Genomic DNA, 12,656 nt, shown 5'->3' with positions numbered 1-12,656 from the left:
TTGGGGTGCTTCTTGTTGGGTGGCTTGCATCACTAATTGGCATCAAGTCTTTGATGTGACTTTAAAAAATGTAATTATCTAACCCTGGCTTTCCGCATTCTAGAATGAAACATCTCTAAACTTTGAAAAATAATCTTCTGGTAATATGTCTTTCTTTTTTGTCCCGTTAAAAGGATTGTAGTATGGTGGTGGATTATAAACTACTGCTCCAAAACAAATTGTGTTTGTGCTGAGGCTGACTCATGAAGTGTGTGTTTTGTGGGGAAGCAGTAAAAAGTTGAGAGCAGTAACAAGAAGGAAGAGAAAAGCTTGTCAGACTGTTTTGCAGAACCACAGACTCTTCTTGAGAAGGACAAAGTCTCCTTAGTTGCAACACATGGTGTGGTCTGAGCCGCAGTTGGTGATACGTGACAATGTGGTGGCTCACTGAAAAGAATGAACTGAATACAAGAAGAGGGATTGATTTCATGCTTTGTCTGAATTGTGAGAATTAAGTTTGGAAGACAGCAGTGCCTCACAATGTGACTTTTACTTTTCTTCCAGCTTTTAAAAGTATATGAGTGTGGGAAGAAGGGTCTGAGTATACTGTGTCTGAAAATGGAGTACTTGAAAATTGGAGTCACTGATAATTTATATATGTAAAATATACCCTTCCTTAAAATATACCTGTAAAATATCCTGTGCTTGTTCCATCAGAATTGTATGTCAGGGTTGCTTCATTTAAGTGTGAGATTGGATGGTGTATAAAGATGGATCACCGAAGATGCATGTGTTTGGCTGGTAAAAGCCTAAATATAAATTTATCAGGAAAAGAGAATATCACAAAACAACAGAGACAGAAGACTCTAGGATGTACGTTAGAGTTGTTCAAATAAGTATCTTGTTTTGCTTGGTGTCCTTTGTCCAAGGTATATATTTTGGTAGCACACGTGGAAGAACAGAAGCAGTTAAAGTCTAGATTTTCATGACTGACAACATTTTAAATCTTCCCTTTTGTAGTTCTTCCGTTCAAGACAAACTAAGTCACTTAGTCTTTCCAAAGGGGGGGAAAAATGATAAGAAAAACAAAACTACTGATGGCTGTCTTTTTATGTCTATGTACGTACTAAAGTGACTGTAGTCTTGTTTCAATGCATACGTGTCCAGTTAGTGTTACAACCAGTGAATGGTATTCATTGACTCAGCTTTGAGCTGGGCATTGGACCGGGTGACATCTACAGATCGCCTTTCAACATAAACTATTCCGTGATTTGAAAGCATTCCCCTGGTGCAGAAGTATCTATTTCTGGAGCTACAATAAATGATATATAATCACCTCACATCCCCCACCCACAAAATTAATATAGCCAGTTCTATTCCCCACCAGGCAAGGCTGGATTAAATGGCAAAAACTTCAAAAGTTTGGGTCTTGTGTTTTTCTTTCTTTCACTGTTTTAAATGGGAAAGGATATGATGATCTGTTACTTCTCAGTTCTGCTCTTTTTCCTCTTAATAATCTATCCAGAAGACAAATCTTGTTTGTTTACTAGTTATGAAATTTATAATAGCCTTTCATACAGGCTACAATTCTAGTATTGTTATAGTCAATAGTGGAATGAGGTGTTGATTTTTGTCAGTTGCTCCATAACCTCTTACAAGTCACAGATCCAAAGAAGCATGCTGCGGTGGAGAAGGGATACGTAAATGGCTACGTACCACCTGAAGTCTTTCTAAAACATCTGACATTGCTCAGCTTGAGAAAGCAGCATTCTTTTCAGGCTGTTTCCATTTACTAGCTCTAGCTGTGTATAAAAAAGCCCTAACAAAATTCTCTTTTCAGGGGAGTGATACATACATTGTATCAAGTGACACCAGAGCACAGCTAAAATTTCTTGAGAAGCTTGATCACCTAGAAAAGCAAAGGAAGGATGAAGAGGAACGTGAAATGTTGCTACGAGCAGCCAAGGTGAGAACATCATTTCTTGCTTTTCAGTGCTGACACACTGTCCTTGTAACTAGTCTTTAATGTTTAAGATAGCTCAGACCATACAAAAAAGGGTTTTAGGCTTTTTACATTCTTCCAAAATCATAGTGGTTCTTTCATATAAGTGGTAGGGTGAGCTCTTCTTTTGGTTATTCCTTCTGGAGAAAATGAAATAAATGAAATGAATGAAATGAAAAAGCAGTATTTGCATAGCCATAAACTTCACTTAATGCTCAGTTTTGGGTTCAAAAATGCCATGTTCTTCTCCATACTTGGAATTTGGTGAGATTTGATGCCCTGCCAGGTATATTTGTTTTCTGTAGTTAGATCAGAGTGCAACTTTCAGCTGGTACCCTTGCATCTGAGAATCAGAACAGAATGAATATCTTTCCCACTTCCCTCCCCTCAAAAGCAGAAAAGAAAACAAACAAACAAAAAAAACCCCAACAAATCAGTAGATGTTGCACAATCAGATGAGACTCGATCCTCTCCTATTCTGTTGTTTTGTTTTTGAGCTGAGTTCTGGATCCCCTTGGGTGGAAATGTAATCCAGACTGGAAAGAATCGAGTTGTACTTGCAGAAGTACAGAATTATGACTCCTTTTCTTTCCTGCACTTCCTGTCCTTTGTAAGTGTCTGCTGCTGACATGAACAGCATCATGCCTAGACTGGACCTGACTGACAGCGTTAGCATCATTTTCAGTTTAATCTTGCTTCAGGCTAGAGCAGAGGCAGCCAGCCCAGATGGGGGGGGGGGGGGGGGGTTATTTGTGTGGAGGGGGAGGGGAGCCAGTCTGGATTGAGGCATTCTCCCCTGGAGCAAAATCTTTCAATCACAAGAGAAAATTGTCATTTATTAAATATTTAACGTATGCTGTGGTGTTTGGATGCTAGCAATTCCTATTCGATCTTTTTCTTCTTCCTTTGGTAGAGCCGTTCCAATAAAGAAGATCCAGAGCATCTGCGTTTAAAGCAGAAAGTGAAAGAGGTAGGTCTTTCAAGTTACCATGCTTGCCTTTGTGTGCTGAGAGAAGGTTGGCAGCCCTGTCCTGGCAATTAGGTCAGGGTTTATTTTGCTGTTGCATACCATTTGCAGAGGCCTTGGGGAAGGACAGGAACTGCTACAGGCAAGGGCAGTGCTTTAAACGAGGTCAATGAGTTATGAGCTCTCTTTTAACGTTTTATTTTCGTAGTTCTAGTCTTGTTTAGAAATGGCTCTTTGTAAACTACAGCGGTGCACTTGGTAGGAATATGATGTGGGATTAGGAAAAAAAAAAAAAGAAAAGAAACTTTGCGATTTAGCATCTGGGACTGTACAATAGGCTACATTTTTCCAGGGTAATTGTTCGTTTTGTAAATCTGATACTGCTTATAATTCTTTGGCTGGGAGGCGGTACTGGGATTTAGTTTTAAATGGAAAACGCCTCTGGCTTTTAATTTTCTGGGCCCAGCAGTTTTCTGTTCTGGAATGGAGCCCTTGTTTCACACAGTTCATGTTTAGCTGCAGGGGTTTTAGTTTATAGCTTAGACTGGTTAAGCTTTTACTCCCAGAGGCCTCTGCATAGCAACTGTAGAAATCAACAAATAAGTTCATTTATGTCTGCAGCCTCCTCTCAGTAGCTGACTTTTTACATTTCCCAATATCCATTTCCTGACTTTTCTAGCCTGAGAGAAAAAAGCTCCACTAATTGGAGCTTATTTTAATTGAGCCTTAATATTGGATCTCACTGGAGTTGCCCCCAGAGCTACTGGGAACAGAATGAAATGAAAGTACCTAAGGTTGAAGATGTGTGTGTATGTGTGTGTGAAATTTTTCACTTGACCTACAGATTCTTTTCCCTGCTGAATAAATCATCAAGCCTGTTCACATTTCTGATTAAGGATCTGACAGCAGATGATAATAAAGACAATTGAGGTGTGAGACGTGTGATACAGAGCTGAAGAAATTGGTTTCTATAGTTACTTGACTGATTTCATGCAATTTTTAAGGATCTTTGTGCTAAATGAGTGTGATTTTCTGAGCAACCTTTTTCCTTAACTGTGCCTCTTGAACTATGAAATTTGTTGTTGCTTAACATTGCAGCACTTGGCTCCTAGGTGCCAGGAGCAGCAGCAGGTTATTTATGAATGCTTTAAAGGCCCTTATTGTTTGGATTAATGTAGGAGCTGAGGCAAAACAAATGGAAATCCAGTAAAATAGTATTAGAGTCAATGCTCGGGATTTGCAGCAAAGTAGAAGAAATTTGTAAAATGAGAGGAGAGAAAACGTGCTTTTCAATCTATCTTTTAATTCCTTTTTCCTCCTTACAACTCCTTCTTCATGCTTACCGAATAATCTGCGAGTACAGAAGTTGCCTCAAAGCCCTTTCCAGTTTGCCTCATTGCCACCAGGTTCAACAATCAGTGGGTAAATGCTGATTTGTCTTGTCTTGTGGGTGGCCTTGCTTCAGCATCATCTGATTGCTTTTATAGGTTTTTTAACCTCTGCAAACCTGCATTTTAGCAATCAGTTTGTGCAACTGCTTTTCTCTTTGCCTCTGAACAATAGCATACAGGGTCTTGAAAAATCTTCCACGACTCAGACACTTAGAAGAAGGGAATTTAAGACTGTGTTTTGGTTCTCATAGGTATATAAAAAAAGTAGCCAACAGAGTGAAGAGGACTGCTTGATTATAAAGTTCTCTAGTTCATATCCTTTCTTACATGTTATATCCTGTGCTAGATTAATACAGCCTTAATCATGCTTGTCCAGCATTTTTGTTTTCAGACTTGACACTTTATTGATGGTTTGGGGATGCATGGTCAGCTCACTTTTGTATGAAAATGCAAGTGCAAGTAGGTCTGGAATAAGAATGGAATTGAAATTAATGAACATCCTAAGCCTGAAACTAGCGTAGGATGTGCTGGGATGGAAGCCTGAAAAGGCTCACCATTGTCATTCTTACTGGTCAAGCTTTGAGTGTAGCCTGCTCCTAGCAAACCAAAGGTAGGAATTGCAATTCCTCTGTCAGCTGGAATCGAATCCCTTCCAGGCAATTCTGGTTGAGTATTCTCTAGAAAGGGTAATCTAATTGTCCCCTTGTAGGTTTTAAAGAATGAATGTGGGTCTTCCTTCCTCAAAACTATCTTCTGTATGTTAATGGTGACCTGCTGGGAGTAGAAAAAGGGTGTGAGGTAATGGCAATGGACATTCTGGGTGTTTTCTAATGCCATGTTTCCCAAAATGTAGGGTGTATATTGTAACAATGAATACTTTTAAATCCAGGATGTGCTGTCATCCAGTAGCTGGGGGCAGCTTCTTGAAATTGCTGGAAGTGCATCCAGAGACTTGGCAGTGGATTCTTTTATCTAAAAGGCTATACATAATTGCCGTGACCTTCTTGTCCCTTTTCGCGTGACCTGTTACCTAAAACTTCCCTTATGCTAAGTCATTTGTTTTGCTATATTCTTTGTCTACAGAGCTGGCTATGAGTTAAGTCTTTGACTTCCCCCTTTCACCTGTTTCAGCAAATTTTAATAGCTACAGAAAGGGCACATTCTTTCTGAGACAGCTGCTGGGCTTGCCTGAAGCTGTTGCTTTATCTACTCAAGAATTTCGTCCTTGCTCACCTCATAGGCCAGCTCTTTGTATAACAGCATTTCCAAAGCCTGGATAAATTGCTCCTGCTTTTCATTCACCTTTAGCTGCAACTCCAAAGTGAGAGGGATGCAGTCCTTGCTGTCCCTGATGCTTGTACTTTTAAATTTAATATTTTCAGGTGCTGTCTGATACTTCACGTTCTACTTCCAACTATACTTCTAGTCATAAACAATATTGATGCAACTCTTGTAGCTGTATTTATGGCTTATTTCTAGCCTCCTTTCTTTTTCTTAAAGCAGACTGCTTAAGTTAAGTGTAGGATGCTATCAAGTTAGCATGCAAGCTGTATGCATAGTACATCAAAGAAGACCTGTAAAAATGGCAGTATGCATCAGTGTACTGTGAATTTAAATGCAAACTGATCTTTTGTTCTTCTGTGTCATCTTGAAAAGTGAGTCTGTTTGTAGTGCAGCTGTAGAAAGTTTAAGGGGGGAAAGTGGGCAAGCCATTAGGATTTTGTGTGTGCAGGAGTGCTTCTTTAGGATAAGCAGGTGAACGAGCATCATTCTGATAGCATCTTTATTTAATCCATGACAGCAGCCTTTAACTCTGTTCTTACCTTGACGCACCCTGCATTGAAAAAGGGGAGCAGTTGCATCTTAAACAAGGGGAAGAGCTTGTGGAATACCGCCTTAATTACAAACAGCAAACCTGGTTGCTCCCTCCCTTGCTGTTCTGACAACTTTGTATTCTAAGGACTGCACAGGTCTTTCTAGTTCTTTGTTCCTGCAAGTTGTTATGATTTTGATGCAGATGGTAAAATATGGCAGTAGATGAGATACGGAGAAAATTCAGTGCCTTTATCGTTAACTGTTTTGGAGGAAAAGATTGAACGATCCTTTTCTGTAAAGGCAAACCCCACAGAAAACACTGAAGTCATCATGATTCCAGTGCATTCCTGGGTGTTATCTAATGGCTTGAAATACTGTTGTTCTGTATTATATTTTTTCAAAAATCTCTTTTTTTTTCCTGTTTCATGTGTCCATCCTAACTCTTTCCCCACACGTTCTCAAATAACTCTTAACTCAGTTCTTCTCCCTGCCATCTCAAGCTCTCAATTTTAAAGCTATTGAATTGTTTCCTTTCCTACCCACAACTCTTCTGCTTTTTCTATATTTAGTCTTCTGGATCTAATGGCTGGAATTCTGTAAGACCACTCTTGTGGCAGAGGAAAGATCTTCAGTTTCCTTTCCAATGCAAAAAAGCAAATAAGATATCATTGCCATAAATGGGGTTTTCATGAGCTTTCAGTGACTTCCTGAGAGCTTTGGCTTAATTGCCTGATCTATATAGTCTTTATTTTTCTGTGGTGTTTCTTACCTGCTTCCATAGTATTTGAAAAAACACAATTACAATGTTTACAACATTGAACAGGCATAGTTGGTTGGCTGGTTTTCTTGTTTTTGTTTTTGTTTTTTTTTATGGCCCTGCAGGGTAGTCCTACAAATAAGAAAGGTCATCATCTGAGAATTAGTGTGTGATGAGTCCTCTAGAATGGTAGAAATGGAAGTCCCTCCAAATATTACATTATTAAATGAACTGAAAAGTGAACCAAATCCCTATTTATGTGATAATTATCCAAGTATTCTGAAGAAGGATAAGAAAAGAGCAGCTGAGGTACTATTAAGAACATTTTAAAACCAGCTGTCTGGGAGGTAATAGCAAGCATTTTTATCTTCTGAAAAACAAACCCTCCTCACCCTAACACTCCATTAAATATGTTTTGGAGTTAAGTAACCTTTTCACAGTTTCTTCAAGAGACTGTAATGGACATGTAATTGACTGAAAGTATGAGTTAGATTTAGAAACTCTTAACAGAGGAAATGTTAGGACTACAGATAGGGACAAAAATATGGCAACGGAGAGCTGGATATTTCTGCGCCAAGGGTGTTTGTGGAGTGCATGGTGAGATAGAGAAATCTGCATGTGGGAAAGATGTCTTAGACATTCTTTAGCTTTGAGTCCCTAAGTGAGTGAATACACAGCATCACACCTGGCTGAAAATCATTCAAGGTGTTGTGAGTTCGTAAGGGCTGTCATTGGTTTTAAAGTTATGGCTTGCAAGGGCTATCCACAGTCCTGTTATAGAATCACAGAATCATCAAGAACATCCAGTCCAGCTGCCCATCTACCACCAATATTTCCCCACTAAGCCACGACCCTAAGTATGAAGTCTGCAGGTTTCTTGAATACCTCCAGAGTTGGCGAGTCCATCGCCTCCCTGGGCAGCCCATTCCAGTGCCTGGCCCCTCTCCTGGAGAAGAAATTTTCCCTAACATCCAACCTGAATCTCCCCTGGTGCAACTTGAGGCCATTCCCTCTCATCCTGTTGCTAGTTATATGGGAGAAGAGGCTGACCCTCACCTTACCACAGCTTCTTTTGACATAATTGCAGAGAGTAAGATCTCCCCTGAGCCTCCTCTTCTCCAGACTAAATAGTCCCAGTTCCCTTAGCTGCTCCCCATCAGACTTGTGCTTCAGACCTCTCACTGTTTTATTGCCCTTCTGTGGACATGCTTAAGAGCCTCAATGTCTGTCTTGTAGTGGGGTAGCCAAAACTGAGCACAGCGCTTGAGATGTGGCCTCACCAGGGCTGAGTACAGAGGGATGATTGTTCCCCTGCTTCTGCTGGCAACACTATTTCTGATACAAGTCAAGATGCCATTGGCCTTGGCCATCTGGACACGCTGCTGGCTAATGTTCAGCCAAGTATGGATCTTTTGTCTATCTCTTTTGTTGTGATATTGTGGGTCTGCTGGCAATGATCATCACTCTTCTCACAAGTAGCATCAAAAATGGTGAAAACTATGGGGTAGCTGATAGCTTTGGTGGGGTGCTGTAGCCTTTTCTTGGCCTCACAATAAAAGTAGCCTCAACTGTATCCAACAACACACAGAACTTGGTGCTCTCTTACTGCTGGATGCTAGACATGTGAACTTCTTTGGGCCTCTAAGACAAACTGATGGGGTGCAGAGGCTGAGCATACCCCAGTTGTTGTAGAGAACACAGAAATACATAAATATTTGTTAGAAAGCTAGTAAAATGAATTGTACAATCCAAACCTGAGAAATTCTTATCAAGAATGGACAAAATTAGGGTGTAGTCACTTCTTAATTCCTGGATTTTTTTTTTCTTTAAATCTTTATTTAAATCTGTAGGTACCTAGCTATTATTTATGTGTTAGAAAATGTCAGTATCAACTGAAGGAGAAACAAAACTTTTCAGTTGTTCTCTTTTTTTCTTCCCCTAACCTGTGGTAGATTTCTGCATGGTGGCGTTGCTAAAATTTTCTGTTATTTTCCAAAACATTTTGCAGCCTTTAGGGTATAAATATTTAAGGCACCTGGTCTTGGGGTCGCAGCTGTTTTGGGGCCTGTTTTGCCACTGAAGCATCTATGTGGAATATTAACTCTAAAGAAATCTACAGTATTTGGTACTACTCTGTAAGTCAGGCTGCATATCAACCCAGTAGACGTTATTCTGCCTTTCTACTTTTAAGTTACAACAGAGGGAAAAGTCAGTAGAAACTAATTGTATGGCTAATTAAAACAGTTTGAAAGGAAGCAATTACAAGAAGAGAAATTGCATTATAGGCAAGAGGAGAGAGGATAGTAAATGTTTAAGTATGCTGCCTTCAAATGTCAGTTTTCTTCAAAGAATGCCCCGTATGAGAACTCTTCTATTCAGCAGCATTCAACCTGTAGGGCAGAACATTTTGTATAGGAAAGGTAGAGGCTGGAGGCAGTAATGCTCATTGAGCTTTATGACAACTAGTGTGAGAGGCTCAGAACCAAGAATGGATTTTTAAGGTTTATTTTTCATTTTTTTGTCACAAGTTCTTTAAAATGCTTAAAGGGAGTGCCAGAAATTGGGAAGATTTCTTCCAAAGACAATGAAAGGGGAGAAGTAACTGAGAACAACAGGAAGATTGAAAAGCATTTGATGGGGGACATAGTGAAAGATCAGTTGAAAAGAGGGGTTGGAAAAAAGAATGGATAAAAAAGTGAGAATTTATTTCAGAGCATTATGTGCCCCACCTTAGAGAATTAAGGTGTTTAAAACTTGTAGTAAGGGGCAATAATATATACACATGTAGGTGTTTGGCTGCAAGCTAGTTAGAAGGAAATATTGTCATTTGGTGACAGATGCTTTGACTTATCTGTAATATTTTAATATTAATCGATTTATTGTTTAGTTTCTTCATTGTGGAAACTGGAAGAATTTGGGTCTTATACCTCTTCTGTATGCCTGTAGCCCTTACTCTTTTTCCCCTCTGCAAGTCTTACACAAATTCTTGTTCATCTGCTGTAATGCTTTTATTACTCCTGATGTACTTATTGCTGGGTAGCACACATAACCCTTAGGCATACATTAACTTGTCTTCAGCCTTCCCTGCTTTCCTTTCCTGCCAGTTCTTCTGTTACTTTAAATATTTTATTTCATCTGTCCCATACTCTGTCAGTCTACAGCGTTGCATGTGGAGACATCCTAGTCCTTTCTCTTATCTTGATATTGAAACCAGTGTCTTCTAGATACACTTTTTAGTCTCTTCCCTTCTATCAGTTAAAACCCAATTCAGAATTGCAGTGTTTAACTTTCCATCTCAGTGTATTTCCTACTACTTTTGTGTATCAGAACTCCTGCAGATGTAAGCAGTAGCATGAATTTCTTGAGCTGCCTGTCAACTGCCAGCACTGTGCTGGATGACTGCTATCTGTTTGGCTCCTCTTTAACCTCAGACCTGTTACTGACAATATACAGAGTAAATGTTTCATGCACTTTTTCTTCTGTGAAAGCAGCTTATACCAAATACTGGAATCGTGTTCTGCTTTGTGACTGAACACAAGCATTTTTATTACTCCTTTTCAAAAGTGGAGATGCATTTGGGAAGGTAGCTCTCCTTTTTCTTTACTTGATATTAGTCACTTGCTGCCATTTGCTTCATGGATTAATTGTTATGAATGAGTTTACTTTATTTCTAGTAGAGAATACTTTCTCTTTCCTTCTGTTGTGCTTAAGGGATTCTTCGTTGCAGGTTTAGGGAAAGCTTTACTAGATTTACATGGCTTGAATTATTGGAGCTTTGATAGTGTGAACAATCATGTGTCATGTACTTTTTAGCTCAGAAGGCTTAAAAGCAACACGTAGTATCAACTTTAAAAAGTCTCAACGCTTCATCCCAAGTGCTTCTTGTTGTCAGCTTAAAATTTAATTGTGAATATTAAAATGCCACCAAAGATGTCATTGATGTAACAGTAAAAATAGATCTTGCATATTTTCTGAAATGTGGATACGAGGCGTCGTGATTACAATTTCTGTGAGAAGAAAAAGCAATATTTTTCCCAGTAGAGGATTGAGTGAAGAACAGAGAGGTCAATTTGAAAACCTTTCATTTTGTGTGATTACAGCCATGCTGCAAATGCTGTTTCAGTATAAGGGAGGCCTTTAAAACATACCTTACTTCTTGATTTGTGCTGCAGGTCAGATTAGCTAAAATGGTTATTGTGTCACCCTAGAGATTCCTGCTTGCTGCAAGACCAGACTTTAAACCCTATTTTTATTATTAAAAAGGCCAGCAGCAACAAAGACTATTTTACAAGTTCTGAGACGTTTTCATAGCAATTTGATCTTTATATACAGGTTTTTAGAACTCTTTGTACTGTAACTCTTTGTGTATGTAAAAATCAGAAAAGAGGGGGAGCAGGAGCGCTCATCTGCCTCTCGCCTGGAGCTTGTCCCCTCTTCACTCCGATCCTGAGGAATGAATTTGGGATGGAGCATGTATTTGACTCCATCATGGCAGAACAGCAGCATCTGTCAGTAGATGAAGTAGGTTGGATTGAGGGGGAAACCTGCTAGTTGTGGGTCAGCATCTGACAGGTTCACCCTGCCCCTCATTATACGCTTCTGTCTTGAAGACATAAAAATAATCTGTTTTCAAGATATAAGTATGAATGTGACAGTTTCTATTTATATCCTATTTTATTCAGAGATATTGATATTATTAAAAAAAAAAAAAAAAAAAAAAAAAAGCAGCCCCAAGATGAGAAACAATGCTAGATGTATTTGCTTTGTATTTCAGTGTGGTGTATATGCTAGTCTTAATGCCTTTTACGTATTGCAGTGATCTTTCTTCCTTAATTTGTGTGCTATGAATATGCCAGTTAAAAAAGATTTGACTCGGCCTGGTTGCCTAATTTTTCCTAATTTTGCTTAGGAAAATGCAACAGTAGCTAGCCAGTCAGTATCCTCAGCTGTCCCTTGATGCTATCTTCACCATTTCCATATCCCCATCCTTTAGCTGCTCTCACAATGGTTGGACATTAACACTACACTTCTAAAGTGAACAGAACTTGTTGAAATGATGGCTTTGCTGGCTTTGCTGTAATTTGGATGATTGCCTGTATCCGTGACTGGGAATCTGTTGAGTACAATATGAAATTGAATGTTTAAATTTGTTTGTCTTAACTATGATCTCAAAAAGAAACCCAAGATGTCAAGAATGCAACAAGACTGCAGTTTCCTTGTTTGTTTGTTTTGCTCTGAAGCATTTGTCTGATTCTGACTGATTTGAATGATCTGACTGGTTATGGGGTGGAAAAGTTACTGTAGGAACAGATTAATTGTGTGTTTGTGTTTCCAGCATCATCTTGGGAACTGCTTGGTGAAAGATCCATTAGCTCTGAAACATTTTGTACAGTTAGGCCAGCTGGAGGTAGCCTTGGACAACAGTGGAGCACTAGCGCTTCTCAAGTTTAAGGGATACGTAAAACCTTACAGGCTATAAAAGCATTCTTGTAAACAAAGCAGTGTAACTTGAAGAAAGAAAATGCTTTGAGGGAAAGATATTAAGCGCACAGAACTACGTTAATCCTGATGAATAAACTTGTAAATGCTTACACTGAGTAGAAGAGCAAGAATAGCATGTGGTAAGTGAGTGATGGTATCTAATGTTGCAGAAGTACTGCTACTTTTCTGTAAGCAAAAGCTTAAGTGCAAGCAGTGTACTTCAGGCTTAATAAGTGAAATAACTGTACTGACTGAACGAGGAAT

At 39.2% G+C, this 12,656-nt stretch overlaps 1 protein-coding gene across 2 annotated transcripts in view; it reads left to right on the top strand.

Moving 5' to 3' along the window:
• Window positions 1-12,656, top strand: part of TAF4B (TATA-box binding protein associated factor 4b) — a 71,794-nt gene that overhangs the window by 44,995 nt on the left and 14,143 nt on the right. For both annotated transcript variants that reach the window (XM_072328904.1, XM_072328903.1), the window contains exons 12-13: window positions 1,820-1,945; window positions 2,895-2,951. In XM_072328904.1, coding sequence (XP_072185005.1) covers window positions 1,820-1,945; window positions 2,895-2,951 — 183 coding nt within the window. The remainder of the gene's footprint in view (window positions 1-1,819; window positions 1,946-2,894; window positions 2,952-12,656) is intronic.

The sequence above is a fragment of the Excalfactoria chinensis genome, chromosome 2, assembly GCF_039878825.1.
Source record: "Excalfactoria chinensis isolate bCotChi1 chromosome 2, bCotChi1.hap2, whole genome shotgun sequence".
NCBI lineage: Eukaryota > Metazoa > Chordata > Aves > Galliformes > Phasianidae > Excalfactoria > Excalfactoria chinensis.
This window is presented reverse-complemented; position numbering and strand designations above follow the sequence as displayed.